At 41.0% G+C, this 15262-nt stretch overlaps 3 protein-coding genes across 3 annotated transcripts in view; 1 reads left to right on the top strand and 2 right to left on the bottom strand.

Annotated features, from left to right (window-relative positions):
* LOC107560280 (endonuclease domain-containing 1 protein-like) overlaps positions 1-2207 on the bottom strand; it is a gene marked incomplete at its 5' end in the record, with an annotated part of 7059 nt that extends 4852 nt beyond the window's left edge. The window contains one exon of the mRNA XM_016244419.1: positions 2150-2207. Within this exon, the coding sequence (XP_016099905.1) occupies positions 2150-2207 (58 nt within the window). The remainder of the gene's footprint in view (positions 1-2149) is intronic.
* Positions 2208-2766: 559 nt separating this feature from the next.
* Positions 2767-8423, top strand: LOC107560279 (uncharacterized). Its single transcript, XM_016244418.1, has 4 exons — positions 2767-2875; positions 4510-4770; positions 4887-6418; positions 6450-8423. The coding sequence occupies exons 1-4, from the start codon at positions 2767-2769 to the stop codon at positions 8421-8423; spliced, it is 3876 nt and encodes a 1291-aa protein (XP_016099904.1).
* Positions 8424-10318: 1895 nt separating this feature from the next.
* LOC107560278 (neuroligin-2-like) overlaps positions 10319-15262 on the bottom strand; it is a 173952-nt gene continuing 169008 nt past the window's right edge. Inside the window, exons 6-7 of the mRNA XM_016244417.1 lie at positions 14867-14987; positions 10319-13044 (exon numbers count right to left, since the gene is read on the bottom strand). Coding sequence (XP_016099903.1) covers positions 12216-13044; positions 14867-14987 — 950 coding nt within the window. The 3' untranslated portion in view covers positions 10319-12215. The remainder of the gene's footprint in view (positions 13045-14866; positions 14988-15262) is intronic.

Below are 15262 nucleotides of genomic sequence, written 5' to 3'. Positions count from 1 at the left end.
ATATTTTGTCGCATCTATTGCTATGGTTATCACTATGTCAATCACTACTACTTCGAGAGCGACTCCAGCATAAATATGCGGATGTCATTCCCGAAAGTTTGCAACGTGTGTGTGGCCGAAAAACAAAGTTCTACATTTTAAATGGATTATTGCCAAGAAAGCTCGCAAAGAGCGCTCCTTTTTTAAACCAGTAAAAACTGTCACTCTTAGTTCATCGTGATCTCACAAAGTTCTGTTATGACCAATGAATCTCACACTGTGCAATTAATATATTATTAACATCGTCGTGTATACACTCTGTATGTTATAATGAAAGGATTCGATTGTGATCAGCACAGAACAAAAACTGGTGTGTGTCGCAGCCATTAGGTAAACCAGCATGCATTCATGAGGATGATAAAAGTGTTTTAACTTGAGTAAAGCCAGGTGTAGAGCCAGGTGTGGCTCACGAGCCATAGGTTCCCGACCTCTCTTCTAAATGAATATATGGAAATCAGTTTAAGGGGGCAAATATAATCTTAAAGGGGTCATATGATGTTGTTAAAAAGAACATGATTTTGTGTATTTGGTGTAATGAAATGTGTTCATGCGGTTTAAGGTTAAAAAAACACACTATTTTCCACATACTGTACATTATTGTTTCTCCTCTATGCTCCGCCTTTCTGAAACGCGTAGATTTTTACAAAGCTCATCGGTCTGAAAAGCGAGGTGTGCTGTGATTGGCCAGCTATCCAGTGCGTTGTGATTGGCTGAATACCTCAAGCGTGTGACGGAAATGTTATGCCCCTTACCATATTGTGAGAGATGGTCCTCACTGCAGAACACAAGATCCAGGGGGTGAGGTTGGATCCAGATCCAACTCCTCCCACCTTACACATACCTAAACCTACCCATCTCCACCCCTAAACCTACCCATCTCCACCCCCTAGATGTGGATCCAACCCTGCCCCCTGAATCTGTGTCCCGGCCGGAGCGACGAGACAAAAACATGAAAACCCATTATAAACAAGGCATTTGTTGCATCCAGTGGGGACATAATTACGGATTATAATGACTTATACCGTCTTTTAACGTGTTGCGTTGCATCACGTCGCGTCGCGTCGCGTCGCGTCGCGTAAACATAAAACCATGTCTGCATTTGTGATCGGAGAAATGACAAACAACAAGTGCTACTCTACACTGCTCAAAACTCGCGTTTGAATCGTCAGTGGCAACTCCTTTAAATATGAAAACGTACTTACAGTCTGTGAGTCAGAACAGCTGGCATTGTAGTCTACTCTACCAGGATCAGGAAACAGTCCTCCATAAAATGTGCTGCACACATCTGAATATTTGGGTTGAACTGTTCTGGAAAAGTGCTGTAAATACAACTTAACCACTGATTTCTAGTCGTGTCCTCTTTTGGAAGGCCAAGCAAAGTAGTTTCGCTTTCACAACGAAACACACAGCGTCACACATGGCGGCCTTGAGTGAGCGGAGGCCGGCTAGAGTGAGCAGAGGCGGCGGGCTTGAGAACGGCGGATTCGATGAAGGAGTGTCCGGAGGGCTTGCGGCAACCACATGTGATGACCCCGAGCTGGACTCCCCTTCGTCCATGGTGAAAGCCGATCCGGTGATCCACAGCGCAAAGTTGATGTATTTCCTCAGCGACCAGCACGGATCAGCTCTAGGCTTGACGAAGCGGATATTGTCCTCTTTTGGAAGGCCAAACAAAGTAGTTTCGCTTTCACAACGAAGCACACAGAGCCTTCACGACATGGTGGCAGCAACAACAATACTACAGCGAGAATAAAAGTTACGCCTTCTTTCTTTGCGTGAACATTTGGGCGTCGTTATGCAAATCTTCTCACATCGTGATGTAGGTATGTGGGGGCGTGTTAGAACGAGCCGTTTTAGGTAGGTGTGGCTGACTCTTAACTTTTATAAAGAATATTTCTTTGGATTTGAGACTTTAGTCTTTGCAACTTTACAGATCTTCTTTATGCACCAAGAGCTTGTAACACTCCAAAGAGAAAGAAAAAATTGAACTCGCATCATATGACCCCTTTAATGGAAAAGTTAGTTTCTTTGACTGGACAAGATTTGTCTAAAAAGACTAAAAGTCAAAAAATTTACACAACAGCTCATTTGTATTTGTTAAATGAATTACATCTGTCAGATATTTCCCTGTTTTCTTTGGTAATTATGGGATTCCTCAATGTATTAGAGCAGGGGTGGCGAACGTCGGTCCTGGAGAGCCGCAGCCCTGCAGAGTTTTGCTTCAACCCTAATCAAACACACCTGAACAAGCTAATCAAGGTCTGAAGGGTTACTAGAAAGCTACAGGCAGGTGAGTTTTAATTAGGGATGGAGCTGTACTCTGCAGGACTGCGGCTCTTCAGGACCGGAGTTCGCCACTGCTGTATTAGAGTGTTGCATACTGTAAAATGTGAGATTATTAAATGTAAACATGAAATCAAGCCACCATTTAAATCACTTCACTTTTAACATTTATTGAATGATTTGTACATATTTAAGTAATTAAATGGCATATTCTTTCTCTTAGGAGTCTCAACAAACTTCTAAACAGTTGCAATGGACTGCTCCAGTAAGGAAGAAGTAAGCAATAGATCTTGTTTTCTTCATAAGGCAAATTTTGCTAAATTATCTTTGCAAATTATGTGTCTTAGATAAAACATTGAGAGTTTCAGAAACTTTGGATTGAAACAAATGTAGTCTCTTGACACACCTTAGTTTGCATGCCACTAATGTCAAAAAAACTTTCAAATGAAGGAAAATGCAAATGAAGCTGCTAGTGATGACACTGAAGACAAAGAGCAAACATGTCCACATTCTCTTGAGTCATATCAAAAGGAAGAAGTTGCCAAATTACCAGGTAACAAAATTACCCTTGTGCCATCATTAATCTCTGATGAGGTGCTGGCCATAATTTACATTAAAATGTTAAAAAAAGTATCCATGACTATTATTGGCGTTACTGCCAGCCTAAATAAGTTGATACCATTTTATGTTTTTTGGCTCAAAACGAAACCAAAATTGACCCTATATTTTCATATTTCTTATTGTGCATGATTCAATGGTGCATATTATTCCAAAGAAAAAATGATACGTTTGAAACCCTTCTTAACCATACGTGTTGTTGAATCACGTACAGAAAGCAATGGTAACATTCCTATATGCTGAATGTGATAAATTAGTCAGTACTGGCAATACTTTATCAAGACTGCTTTCAGATGCTGAAAATGTATGATTCTTGTTTCCACAGATGTTCCTGCACCAGGTAAAATTTTAGTGCAGCTTATTGGGACCAGGTCTGTTCCCCTTCAGGAACTCGAGCTGCGTCGAGATTTGCTTTGGGAACGCCCTTGCGCGATCGCGTTCTGAAGCACGTGTCAAATCTGTCCAATGGAGCAGCGAGACGTCACGAGCGGGGTGACGTAAGCACCAGAAAGCATAAAAGCTCATCCGGCCGGGCGCAAACCAGCTTCTGCTCTTCAGTAGCGCTCTGTGTATGTGTCTGTCTATTTACTGTTGTCTGTCCGCACAAGCACTCATATATATAAAACAATGAAAAAGTCTATGGCGAGCAAACGGCAGTACAAATGCTGTGTATCCCCTGCCCACGATATCTGACGGCAGGGGATACACACGATTTGTGTGTCGTTTGATTGGGAGCGGCGCATGCACGGTCAGCTCTCGAGGGGGCTGGTTGTCATGACTGCGAGCTGCTCTCGCTGAGCACGCTCCGCTCTCGCCTGGCTGTGTTTGATGAGAGCAGCCAGACTCGCGATCCCGCTGAGTTTCGAGAGGTTCCAGGAGGCGAGAAAGCAAGCGGCGGCGTTTCAACGGTTCCTCCCTCGTCACACCCACTGCTGAGTGGGAACAGCCCCAGCCGTCAGGCTCCTCATATCGCCAGTCACAAAAACAGGGCGTAAGACGCTGCATCTCTTTGCCATACTCCCTGCATCCCTGCAGGCGCTACTTCATCGAAGCTGGTTTGCGCCCGGCTGGATGCGCTTTTATGCTTTCTGGTGCTTATGTCACCCCGCTTGTGACGTCTCGCTGCTCCATTGGACAGATTTGACACGTGCTTCAGAACGCGGTCACGCACGGGCGTTCCCAAAGCGAATCTCGACGCAGCGTCTCGTTGCCTCGGGGAACCATGGTTACATACGTAACCTAGAGACGTTACTCTTGGTTGGGACAGTCCAGACAACATAGCTACATTTGAGTTGACTTGCTTCAGTCCTAAAACAACACAGACCTTCACTGTCACCAATGTCACTGCCACAGAAGTAGAAGATCTGTGTCCAGGGACTGAGTACACATTCAGTCTTGTTTCAATTTCAGAAAATGGCAGTCAGTGTCAGAAGTGAAGTGACTGCATGCACCAGTAATTGTCTTGCATTATTTAAAATTGTATGAAATTTGTAACTGAGAAAAAGTAGCAACATAAAGTAGTATTCATGTATGTATGTATGTATGTATGATGTATTTATTTATTTACAGGGCCAGTCCCACCTGACAAATTCAAGGCTGAGAGTGTGGGATCCACATCAGTTACTCTTATTTGGGATGCATCTGGCTGTGAAGAGAAGAAGTTTCATATAGTCTGCTACCAGAATGGAAGAATCATTCAGGAAGAGACGACACAATTAGGCAGTGTGGTTTTCAGTGACCTAAATCCTGGGAATAAGTACTCTTTTCACAATACAATAGTGCTTCCAAATGGCTTTCGAAGCAAAGCAGCAGTCACATACGCTCAAACCAGTTAGTATGATATAGCAAATTTCACTAAAAACATTCTTTTTACATTCTTAATTTTGTAGTAATATCAAATCTAATTAAATTATGAAATGATAAACAAATACTTGCTTTTTCAACAGAAACAAACATTCAGAGCCTCTTACAGGATTTGGGGTTGGAGCAGCACTACCCGAACAAACTCTCACTTAAGGATGTGCTACAGATTGACATAAGGTCAGTGACAGATGAGCCAGCCCAGTTTCTATCATCTTTACCATGGCTGTTCCTGAAGAAACTGATGATGGTGAATGTGACTGCAAGAAGTGTCAAATATTCATGTAATGATGAAGATTGGTCAAGCTTAGATATTTACAATGATACATTCGATCTTCTTAATGATCAGAACAGCAGTGTGAACCCTTTAGACATAGTGACCGCACTCTTTCTTTGTTCAGATGGTTTCCTCCAACAGGAAATGGTTTCGAAAATGTCAATGTGTCAGTTCTCTGTTCCTTTGCTTCTTCCAAACTCTGATACTCAACAGTGTATGTTCATGCTTTGGGCCATGAGAGATATTGTAAAGAAATTTAGACCTCATTCTTTGTCAGAACAAAAAGGCTTTGTGGAGGAGAGAATTGTTCACGCTAAGCTCCCCCTAGTGTCCTTTGTTAGACTTGGAAATTGCAACATTTCTAAATCTCAGATCTTAAACAAACTGCTCAGCAACCCCCAACAATATCATGACACTTTTGTACATCGTGACATGGATTGCGGAGACGTTCCAAGAAAGATATCTAATGGGTTAGTGGAGATGAGTTGGTATCTACCTTGTGGAAACAAAAACATTGATGTTTTTCCTGAACCCGTGGCTTTTGCAAACTTGAGAGGCGACATCAGTGCCTTTGAAACACAGTACTCCTTCTTATGCCAGACCTCCACTGCAGTTTTTGTGTTCTTTGACAATCTGGACACAAACTACAAGATACTCACCAACCAACATGCTAATGCACAGTTTTTTTTAGTGGGCAACAGACAGAGCAAAGTATTTAATTTGGAGCAGCTAAAAAGGACAGCCTCTGAAATGAGTTTAAAGAAAAACAACATAATTCTGAAGATCAATCAAAATGATGCACATTTTGTCAAAAATCTGCATTCTACAGTAAATTACATACTTAATAATCTCCCAAACAAAGCATGCCTGGAAGGAATGGACACCATAGCACATGAACTCGGAATTCAAGTTGATGAAGACATCAAAGAATGTCAGAAAGCAAAAAATAATGCACACTTCATAACAGAAGAAATACTGGACACAATGCAGTTCAAACAGAATCAGCTTCCCTTTCAGGGTAAAATATGGAAAGATTTGGCAAAACTGGAGAAAGAGGAATGCAGACTCCGGAAAGCTGGTGATCAAAACATAGAGACATACAAGAGTCATCTCCAGATGAAAAAGACTGAACTCAGGAAACAGCAGAGTAAATATGATATCTCAGAGGCCATGTCCTGCTTTGTTAGTGCACTAACTACCTCAGACCAGGAAAGGTCCTACTTCTTGAAGTGGATGCGGATGAACCTAGACAATCTCTCCCAAAAAAACCTCTCTAGCCTCAGAGAAAAGTACAAAGAAAAGTGTCAACAATTTTCAGAAAACAAAGAGGAGATTGCACAGCTTGACCAACAGATCTCTGGAGTGGACAAAAAGCTTGTGGAATGCAGTCAAATATGAAAATTTCATATTTAGCTTCAGAAACAGCTTGGTGGCTGATGCATACATGAGACTGTGCACAGAATTTCATAAATGGGAATGGTCTTTCAAGAAGCATATTCACTCTTGGTTAACAGGAGCTGAAACCAGAGTGTCAAATTTTGAGATACTCAAACTGAAAGCAGACAAATCAGACTTGAAAGATCTTTTATTTGGGCTAAAACAAGAAGCTGTCACAAAGCTTGACTCATTGGAAAAGACCACAATGGAACATCTGTCCAAATACTTTGAACAAACAGAGGGTCATGTCTGTCTTGTGGAAAAATACAAACAAGACTTTGTGAACAGTGTGAAATCTCTCAGAAGGGAAACTGAGAGCTCTCTGCTGACACAGCTTGAAGCTACAGTGGAAATCAGGAGAGGAATGACTAATTTGGACCAAATCAAGAAAACATTCACTGACACAATGGAGAAAAAGGTGTTGGGCCTACTGGAGGAGTTACGGAAAAACAACTACTCAAATAGTGATGCCTATATGACTGACAATGAGCTTGACAGATGTTTTGAACATATATGGCAAGAAACTGTCAACGAGCTGTCATTTAACGGACTGGAGAACAAAAATATATCTGATTGTGTTTTCAGCCAACTTCGAAGGAACCTGAAACAGAAGGGAAGTTCTGTTGCAGAGAAATTAATGAAAGTCAATCTGAACAATTATGGCACAGGGGTGTTCAAAGTCACCAAAGAAAATTTCTTAAAGAAGTTGTTCAAACGGATCATCAGTGACAACTCTACAGTGAACCTACAGAATTTGGCAGATGAAATGATAGACACGTGCTCTCACGTAGTCCGGGAAAAGACAGAGGGACGTTTAGATTACCATGACACCTACATTCAGGAAATCATAAACATAATTGATGACAAACTGATGTTCAACAAGAATCTAGGATTTTCAGATGAATTTGAACTATCTCTCAAATTGCACATTTGCGGGTTTTCTGCAAAAGAATTTCAACACATGCATGATTGTTTCATTAAGGAGAATGACCCACGCAGATGCCTTGGTCAGTATAAAGAGAAATATCACAATGATTTCAAAGACCTATTCCATGATCGCGATCAGTGTCAAAGAAAGGCTGAAGAATTCACTAAACTGTGCCTGATTCCTGCAGTTGAGACATTCATCTACAGCTCCTTGGGTCCAGACATCGTTGACAAAATGATTCAGGGTAAAAATGCATTTCAGTTCAGCACTCGTGGATTTTTTCAGTACACACTCTTAAAGCAGCTGCTCAGAGAAGATGCGTTTGAACAGTATGTGAAGTACATTTCCTCCTATGAACGTTTTGTTAAGGGCTGGATATCAGATCAAATCACCAAACAGTTTTCAAATGGACATGAAGTGTCTGAGTTGGAGGAACGTCACCTTAGAGGGATCACCATGGGGATACTAGAAGCTGTGAAAATGGCACAGAATGAAACGTATGAAGATGGTATCAAAGGATTCATACACTGCATATGCAGGAAGCTTGGACGAAAGCTAATAATTCCCAAAGATGCTCTAGAAATAGTGATGGTCCTAAACAATGCTTCTCAAGAACCATTTGCTTGCTGGCTAACTAAATCTGTAGAAGAGATGGAGCAGACACTAAAGGAACAATTGAAGAAAATCAACATCAAGGAGAAACTGTCCAAACTCAAAATGAAACCCCAGAATGAGCTCTTCAAACGTGTGTTTGGATGTGGAAAACAGTGTCCATTCTGCAGTGCTCCATGTGAGGCTGGTGGAGAAGCCCACACTGACCACTGTACTTCAGTTCACAGACCTCAGGGACTTGGATCCTTCATGTTTGTATGCAATGAAAAACTAGTGACAGACATCTGCTCAACAGATGTCCACAGTGAACAACAGTTCATGTGTTTTGAGACCAATTATGAGTACCATCCTTACAAAAGATATATCTAAGCATTCATATATGAGGTCCCTCAGTATTATCAGCAGTTTTCGCATTGCTCAATAGCTAATTACCCTCCTCCATCCCCAGCTCCTCCTCTGTCAGTCGGGATTCAGCCTTCTGATTCTCCTTGAATCAGACTAATTCTAAAATGTGTACAAAAAATGATTGAACTTTAACAATATCTGCAATACATTTATGTTAGTTCTGTTCTGTTTACCCTGGGGGGGTTATCGCTGCTCTCCCTGCTCTCATCCATGCTAGGCTGCATGGAGGCGCAGGGAGTTCTTGCCCAGAACAGAACCATACCGCCAATCCAAACTGTATGCTAATTGTCAATAATCTTTGACGATAGTGGTCCTGACAGAAATTTGATTAAAAGAAAACAAGAGTCTGTTGTCTGGCTATGAATTTCTTTAATGTTCCCCAGATCAGAGTCACAGCATACAGTGTGTAATAACTTCTAAATATCATCATAGAAATATCATCACCTTATTTATATAATTTTACCTTTCTTTTTTTTTTTAAATCCATTATTAACATGTTTATTCTTCATCAAGCTTGGCGTTCTGATTCTGAACATATATAGTAAAACAGGGCAACAGGTGTAAATTTGCTTTAGGACCCAGTAAAATGTGTTTATTTTCTTAGAGGAATAACGTGTGCTTCATTTATTCAGTAATCTTTAAACATATCGAGATCCTTGTGCACTCTTTATGCCATCTTTAATTTGGCAATATTTCACTAGATGCTTAATTCAGTCAAAAATAATAAAATGTATACTTGAGTGTACAAATGTGACCATCAAACAGTACTTTTCCCCTATTTTAGATATTTCATAAAATCCCTACCACCTTTTGGTAAAAATTCAATGCTACAACAAGTTCATGGCAGATGAAAAACTTCTCATAACCACCATGGTTTCCAGTGCTTACTTTGCTTAAATAAACCGGACGTTCTAGTCCATCTCCATATCAAAGATTTTGAAAACGGGCAGGCTTTGTATATGAAACAGACAGCCAATCATACTTGTGCAGAAATATGACTAGCTGTGATGATTCAAGTGACATTGGTATGCTACATAATACACAATCTCTTTAAGCTCAAATATAGGAGCAAGTCATCATCGCCATCCTCTGATCTCAAAACTAAATGAAGCAGCAGAAAGTGAATTTAACGAATTTAACGAAATCAATTTTGCTGGTGGCTGAATTAGAACTTGCACCTGTTGCCTGGTCACAAAGTATTTCAAATTTCATTCGACCAGAAAGAAAAAATAAAACCAAAAGAAAAGAAACACAAACAAAACATTTAAACAAGTCACTGAATATTTACAAATATTTTCAGTTGATTTGTTCTTACACTTAAAAATGTACAGTTCATTTCTATTTCTCCTTCTCTCACTGTACGCTATACTGAAAACCCAATGAATGGCTCATAATGGATGTAGAGTCTTTATTCTGTATGTACCACGACATCACACTCTAGTGGTTGAGCGTACAAAAACAAACGAGAGAAATAACAAAAGAGTCGGAACTCATCCCGTAAAACGGCATTGATTATTAGAACTGAGGTTGTTTTGTACACAGCTCTAGTCAACTCCTCATAGTTTGTTTAAAATGGAGTTCAGTTATACCTACAACCACACAAAAGTCCACAGATGGTACATATCCACAGGTCCAACCTACACTCTCGGATCGCCAGAAGGTACCTGCAACTGAAGTTTGTTACAATCTCCCTTCGTTTATTGTCCAGTTGTTGTTGTTTTCAGTCCACACCGCAGAAGAAAGTTCTGTTTTCATGACTGAAACTCCAGCATGTTTGCTTAGCAATGCTATTAGAGTCTGTTCATGTTTAGTACATTGTGCAGCATTCTGGCGTTAGTTCTTGCTCCATCGTGATGGTCCTGGGCATCTCACAATACACTGGCAAACGGAGCCAACAGTGAGACAAACCGTCATCCTCCCGTGACACACAGCAGTGGCAGAAAAATATGACTAACAAGGCATGAAGAGAACGTAAGTGATCATGTTTATCCCGCAGTTACTGTCCAGTGATTCTGAGCCATTCGTTCTTTAACCTGAACATGTATTCTGAAGAAACAATCTGTAAGATTTGTCCATATATAGATCTGGTTTGCCACCACCACTATTTGCTGTGCTTGTCATAACCTTGTCAAAAAGGTCAAGTGTGCAGTGCAGACAGATGTGAGATATGTAGAGATGTGGGCGTAAACATATTAGCAGTGCTTCCAGCCTATTCCTAACTATTTTGTATGTAAAATGGCCAGGTAGGTTTTCCTGAATGGTAGAGGGCCACAGAGGAAGGAGATTTCTGTGTTATGAGGATTGAACAAACTAAGAAGTCTGCATTTCTCTCTCCTGTTGTGCCTCTCCGTCTCATAGTCTCTTATCTCACACATTCACATTAACACAAATGTACAGGACACCTAGCTATTGCCTAGAAAACACACTCTTTATGTGTGCACACGCACAAATACACAAAAAAGATGCTTATTAAATTTGGTTGTCAAAAACCAAATGATTTTGAACTGAAAGAGTAAGGACAGAGATAGAACGAGAGAGGCTACAGAGAGAGAAAGATGGGCCGAGGTGTAAGAGAATCATTTGTATCTGAGAAATATAATGGTCAGAGGCCCATAAAAGAGATGCAAAGCTACATGTGCATTCACTATTTGCTGTATTTATGCAACTGTCTGGACCATCACAGATGGCTCTAGCAGAGCACTACATGGTTGATGGTCAAATAATAGCACCAACAGCTGCAAATGAATGTCAAAAAGCATTTAAAAGAATATTGCCAATAGCTCTCTTTCTGGATACAGAGAGAGGATGCTGTCCTATAGAGTGGTCAGATTGAGGAAGAGGTTATATTTGGATTAATACTGATGAAAATACTACTGCAGAGAAGGTTTCTGTAGGCATTTTAAGCAAGCAAACTTGCAAAAAGAAAATGCAAATGTCCATCTTGGTGCTTTAAAATATTTCATGCATAGATCCCACCGAGCAATCCATGTAAATATATATTTATATCATTCTTTTATATATTTGTCTTTATATTTATACATACAAAAATCTTCCTAAGAAACAACACATAGCCAAGTCAAATATGTGTGATAAAATGACAGCAAGAGAAAAAGAGTGGAGGTTGGCACTTTTGTTTTCGTCTTCTGTCAGATGCTGTCATTTTCTCTCATTCTCTGCGTCTCTTGTTACAAGGTATGATTTAATACTTGACACAAGACTGCAGGTTAACGCAACATATCCAGCTACCACCTTTTATCGAATGCCCCTATGATTCATGTAAAACATAATCCAAGGACACAGATCACATTCGGACAGAGAGCGATGGGCTGGTAATGGAATAACAAAGGAGGATGACAAAAAGGATGGATGAAATCTGCACTCTGCCAATTTAGTGAGAGAAGAAAAGTGGGTAAATGTCATCATTTCCCCTCATGACATCGGATCAGCTTAGTCAATCACTGACGCCCAATTTCTTTAAGAACAATGTGTAAAAACAAACAGCAAGTTGAATCCAGTACGAGGCAGATGACTTGTCACTGCCGACCAAATCTGTTGCTCATCATTGAGTCTACAAACAGAGCTCCTCTAGTGTGTGCAACTTCTACGAAACCTTGATTGTGTCTATGAGAATGCCAACAGGAGTAGCTGCTCTAGACAGCTGAACTGAGAGCATCTTAAGTTTAGGAGCTTGGAAAGGTGGACAGAGAGAGAAAACTGGATATGTATGAGAGCTAGTCCTCTCGTTTGGGGGCGCTACTATACACGGGTGGTGGAGTGAGGGTGGGGTAAGGTGTTGTTGTGTCCGGTGGTTGTAGGATAAGTGAAGGCATGGAGGGGTTGCATGCCAGTAATGGTGCTGGGAATCATGGTGATAGTATTGGGGGTCATGAGCGGAACATCGTCGGGTGCCCGCCGAAGTGCCAATGTGTAGTCGGGTGGGCATGCGGGACGTAAAATATCATGCGGTCGCAACGGCTCCATGTCGTGGTGGGCGTCGTGCTCCGAGTGCTTCATTTGCAGGGACATGATCTCTTCCTCTTGGCTGTGTGCTAAGTCATTAGCAGGTCCGCCTCGCTGCGGGGACAGTCGGTGCCGTCGCATCTCGTGCCGTTTGTCGCGTTTGTAGTAAAGTGCGGCGAAGGCAAGGATGTTGAGGAAGAGGAGCGATGCACCGACAGCTACCGTCACACTCAGTTCTGTAGAGTAGTCCCGGGTGTCGCTTGGGAAGGGAGGGAATCGAGGGGGCTCTGAGCCATCTGGGTCCGATTCTGTAGGGAAGGTTGGGATGGGATGGCGTGTGGTTCGAGGTCCCTGACCCTTCCAGTGTGGGGTGCGGGCGGTTCCTGGAGGCAGCCGGGTTGTGGCAGTGCTGAAGACCTCCTCGTGAAGGTTGTGGAGGTGAGGAACCAGTTCCAGCCAGAAGGCAACCTTATTTGCTCGGTAGTTGTCCCGGATGCGAGGCTTCAGGCCAATGTGGAGATACTGCTTGTCTTTGGAGTTGAACTTGGTCCAGATCACTTCCTCAAAGCGGTTGGGCTTGGTGTGGATGAACTTGGTGTCCTGAGGAACAGGCAAGTTGGGATCCCTAGAGAAAACAGATATCTTGTGTCAAAAGGGTATTTGAATTAATTCCACACCGATGTTGTGAGCCACTCAGAACTTTTTAAATTGAGAAGCCTTTTTAAATCAAATTGGAATTTAAAACAGGATACATAACTGCAATTTGAATTCGGGCCAGGTGATAAAATATTTAGATATTTATTGAAAAAAAAAACACAATATTATAAACTTTTGAGAAATCTTCAATATTTAGCCAACCTCTAGACAATCTGGAACACTGAAACTCAAGGTCTCAATGTCAAGCTGCCAAAATAAATTAGTAATAAATATATTACTATTCCCTAGTGAACAATAAATATACATTTATTTCATGCTAAGTATACTACAAAAACATTTACATATTTATGTGCTTAATAAAAATACCCTGCTATTGTACTTTTGGTATACTAAACTGGTATACTTAAAGGGGTCCTATTATGCTCTTTTACAAAGTCTTTATTTTGTTTTGGGGGTGTACTAGAACAGGCTCTCATACTAGGTTGTTCGAAAAACACATTTTTTTTTTTACATAGTTTACATTATTACAACACCTCTCTCCTCAGTCTGGCATATGATTGGTTAGCTGGGCCAGTGTGTGCTGTGATTGGTTAGCTGGGCCAGTGTGTGTTGTGATTGGTTAGCTGGGCGAGTGTGTGCTGTGATTGGTTAGCTGAGTCAGTGTGTGCTGTGATTGGTTAGTTGGGCCAGTGTGTGAAAGGGATAGTCCACACAAAAATTAACATTCATCATTAACTCACCCTGAAGTCATTCCAAATCTGTATACATTTCTTTGTAAACACAAGAACATATTTAGCAGAATGATAACCAAACACTTTTGACCGCCTTTGAATTCACTTTATTTTTTGTCTATAAAATTACAATGGAAGTCAGTGAGACTGAAAGTGCTCCGTTACTAACATTCTTCAGATTATTTTCTTTTGTGTTCCATACATGACATGAGGGCGAGGAAACAATTACATAATTTTCATTTTTAGGTGGACTATCCCTTTAACACTTACCTACAAACCTTTATTTGTTTATCTCTTCTATTGTTTCAGTTGGCTTGGGCTCCTTACAGGGAAATTACATGATTGGTTTCTCCAGGGTAAAAACTGACATGACTTACCTGGTGTGACTGACAGTTGAGGGCTGTAGGACTGATGTTAGGTGAGGATGACAGTGATGATGAAGATGGTGCGGGTAAAGGTGGACGTTTTTGACGAGCAATGCAACAGAACACAGTTGGGCAGGACGGTGAGACATTTTGTGAGGTAACACACACATGCACACAGCATTTATAATGAGATGGAAACCTGTGCATGCAGGGATAGTATTAGTCTGTTAAAGCATTAACACACACACACACACACTGTTCATTGTTTGCTCATAACCGGAGTCACTGATCATGCAGATTTACGTTACAAGCTTGTAGAATTGTACAGTAAGAAAGTTATTTCCCTTAACCAGGAAATTAACGTTCTTGGAATTGACAAGACAGTTGACCCTGAGAGGTCAGCTAAATATCTACAGCGGATCTAAAATATGAATAGTTAATTATAACTAGTTATGGTTAATTATTCATATTTCCCCATGAGCTGATTTGCTACAGATTATTTTCTTTTGTGTTCCATGCATGACATGAGGACGAGGAAACAATGACATAATTTTCATTTTTAGGTGGACTATCCCTTTAACACTTACCTACATACCTTTATTTGTTTATCTCTTCTATTGTTTCAGTTGGCTTGGGCTCCTTACAGGGAAATTACATGATTGGTTTCTCCAGGGTAAAAACTGACATGACTTACCTGGTGTGACTGACAGTTGAGGGCTGTAGGACTGATGTTAGGTGAGGATGACAGTGATGATGAAGATGGTGCGGGTAAAGGTGGACGTTTTTGACGAGCAATGCAACAGAACACAGTTGGGCTGGACGGTGAGACATTTTGTGAGGTAACACACACATGCACACAGCATTAATAATGAGATGGAAACCTGTGCATGCAGGGATAGTATTAGTCTGTTAAAGCATTAACACACACACACACACACACACACACACACACATACACCAACCCTACCCCTAACCCTACCCTCACAGGAAACTTTCTGCATTTTTAGATTTTCAAAAAAACTCATTCTGAATTATTTATAAGCCTTTTGAATTACGGGGACACTGAAAATGTCCTCATAAATCACCTTCT

This window comes from Sinocyclocheilus grahami, unplaced genomic scaffold (genome assembly GCF_001515645.1).
Source record: "Sinocyclocheilus grahami isolate Dianchi unplaced genomic scaffold, SAMN03320097.WGS_v1.1 scaffold718.1, whole genome shotgun sequence".
Classification (NCBI taxonomy): Eukaryota; Metazoa; Chordata; class Actinopteri; order Cypriniformes; family Cyprinidae; genus Sinocyclocheilus; species Sinocyclocheilus grahami.
This window is presented reverse-complemented; position numbering and strand designations above follow the sequence as displayed.

Excerpts from the sequence above, each read along its gene's own strand:
- LOC107560279 (XM_016244418.1), top strand. The coding sequence starts at position 2,767 with ATGAAGGAAAATGCAAATGAAGCTGCTAGTGATGACACTGAAGACAAA. Across the intron at positions 2,876-4,509 it reads AGAAGTTGCCAAATTACCAG|GGCCAGTCCCACCTGACAAA; the intron begins GTAACAAAATTA and ends ATTTATTTACAG. Across the intron at positions 4,771-4,886 it reads AGTCACATACGCTCAAACCA|AAACAAACATTCAGAGCCTC; the intron begins GTTAGTATGATA and ends CTTTTTCAACAG.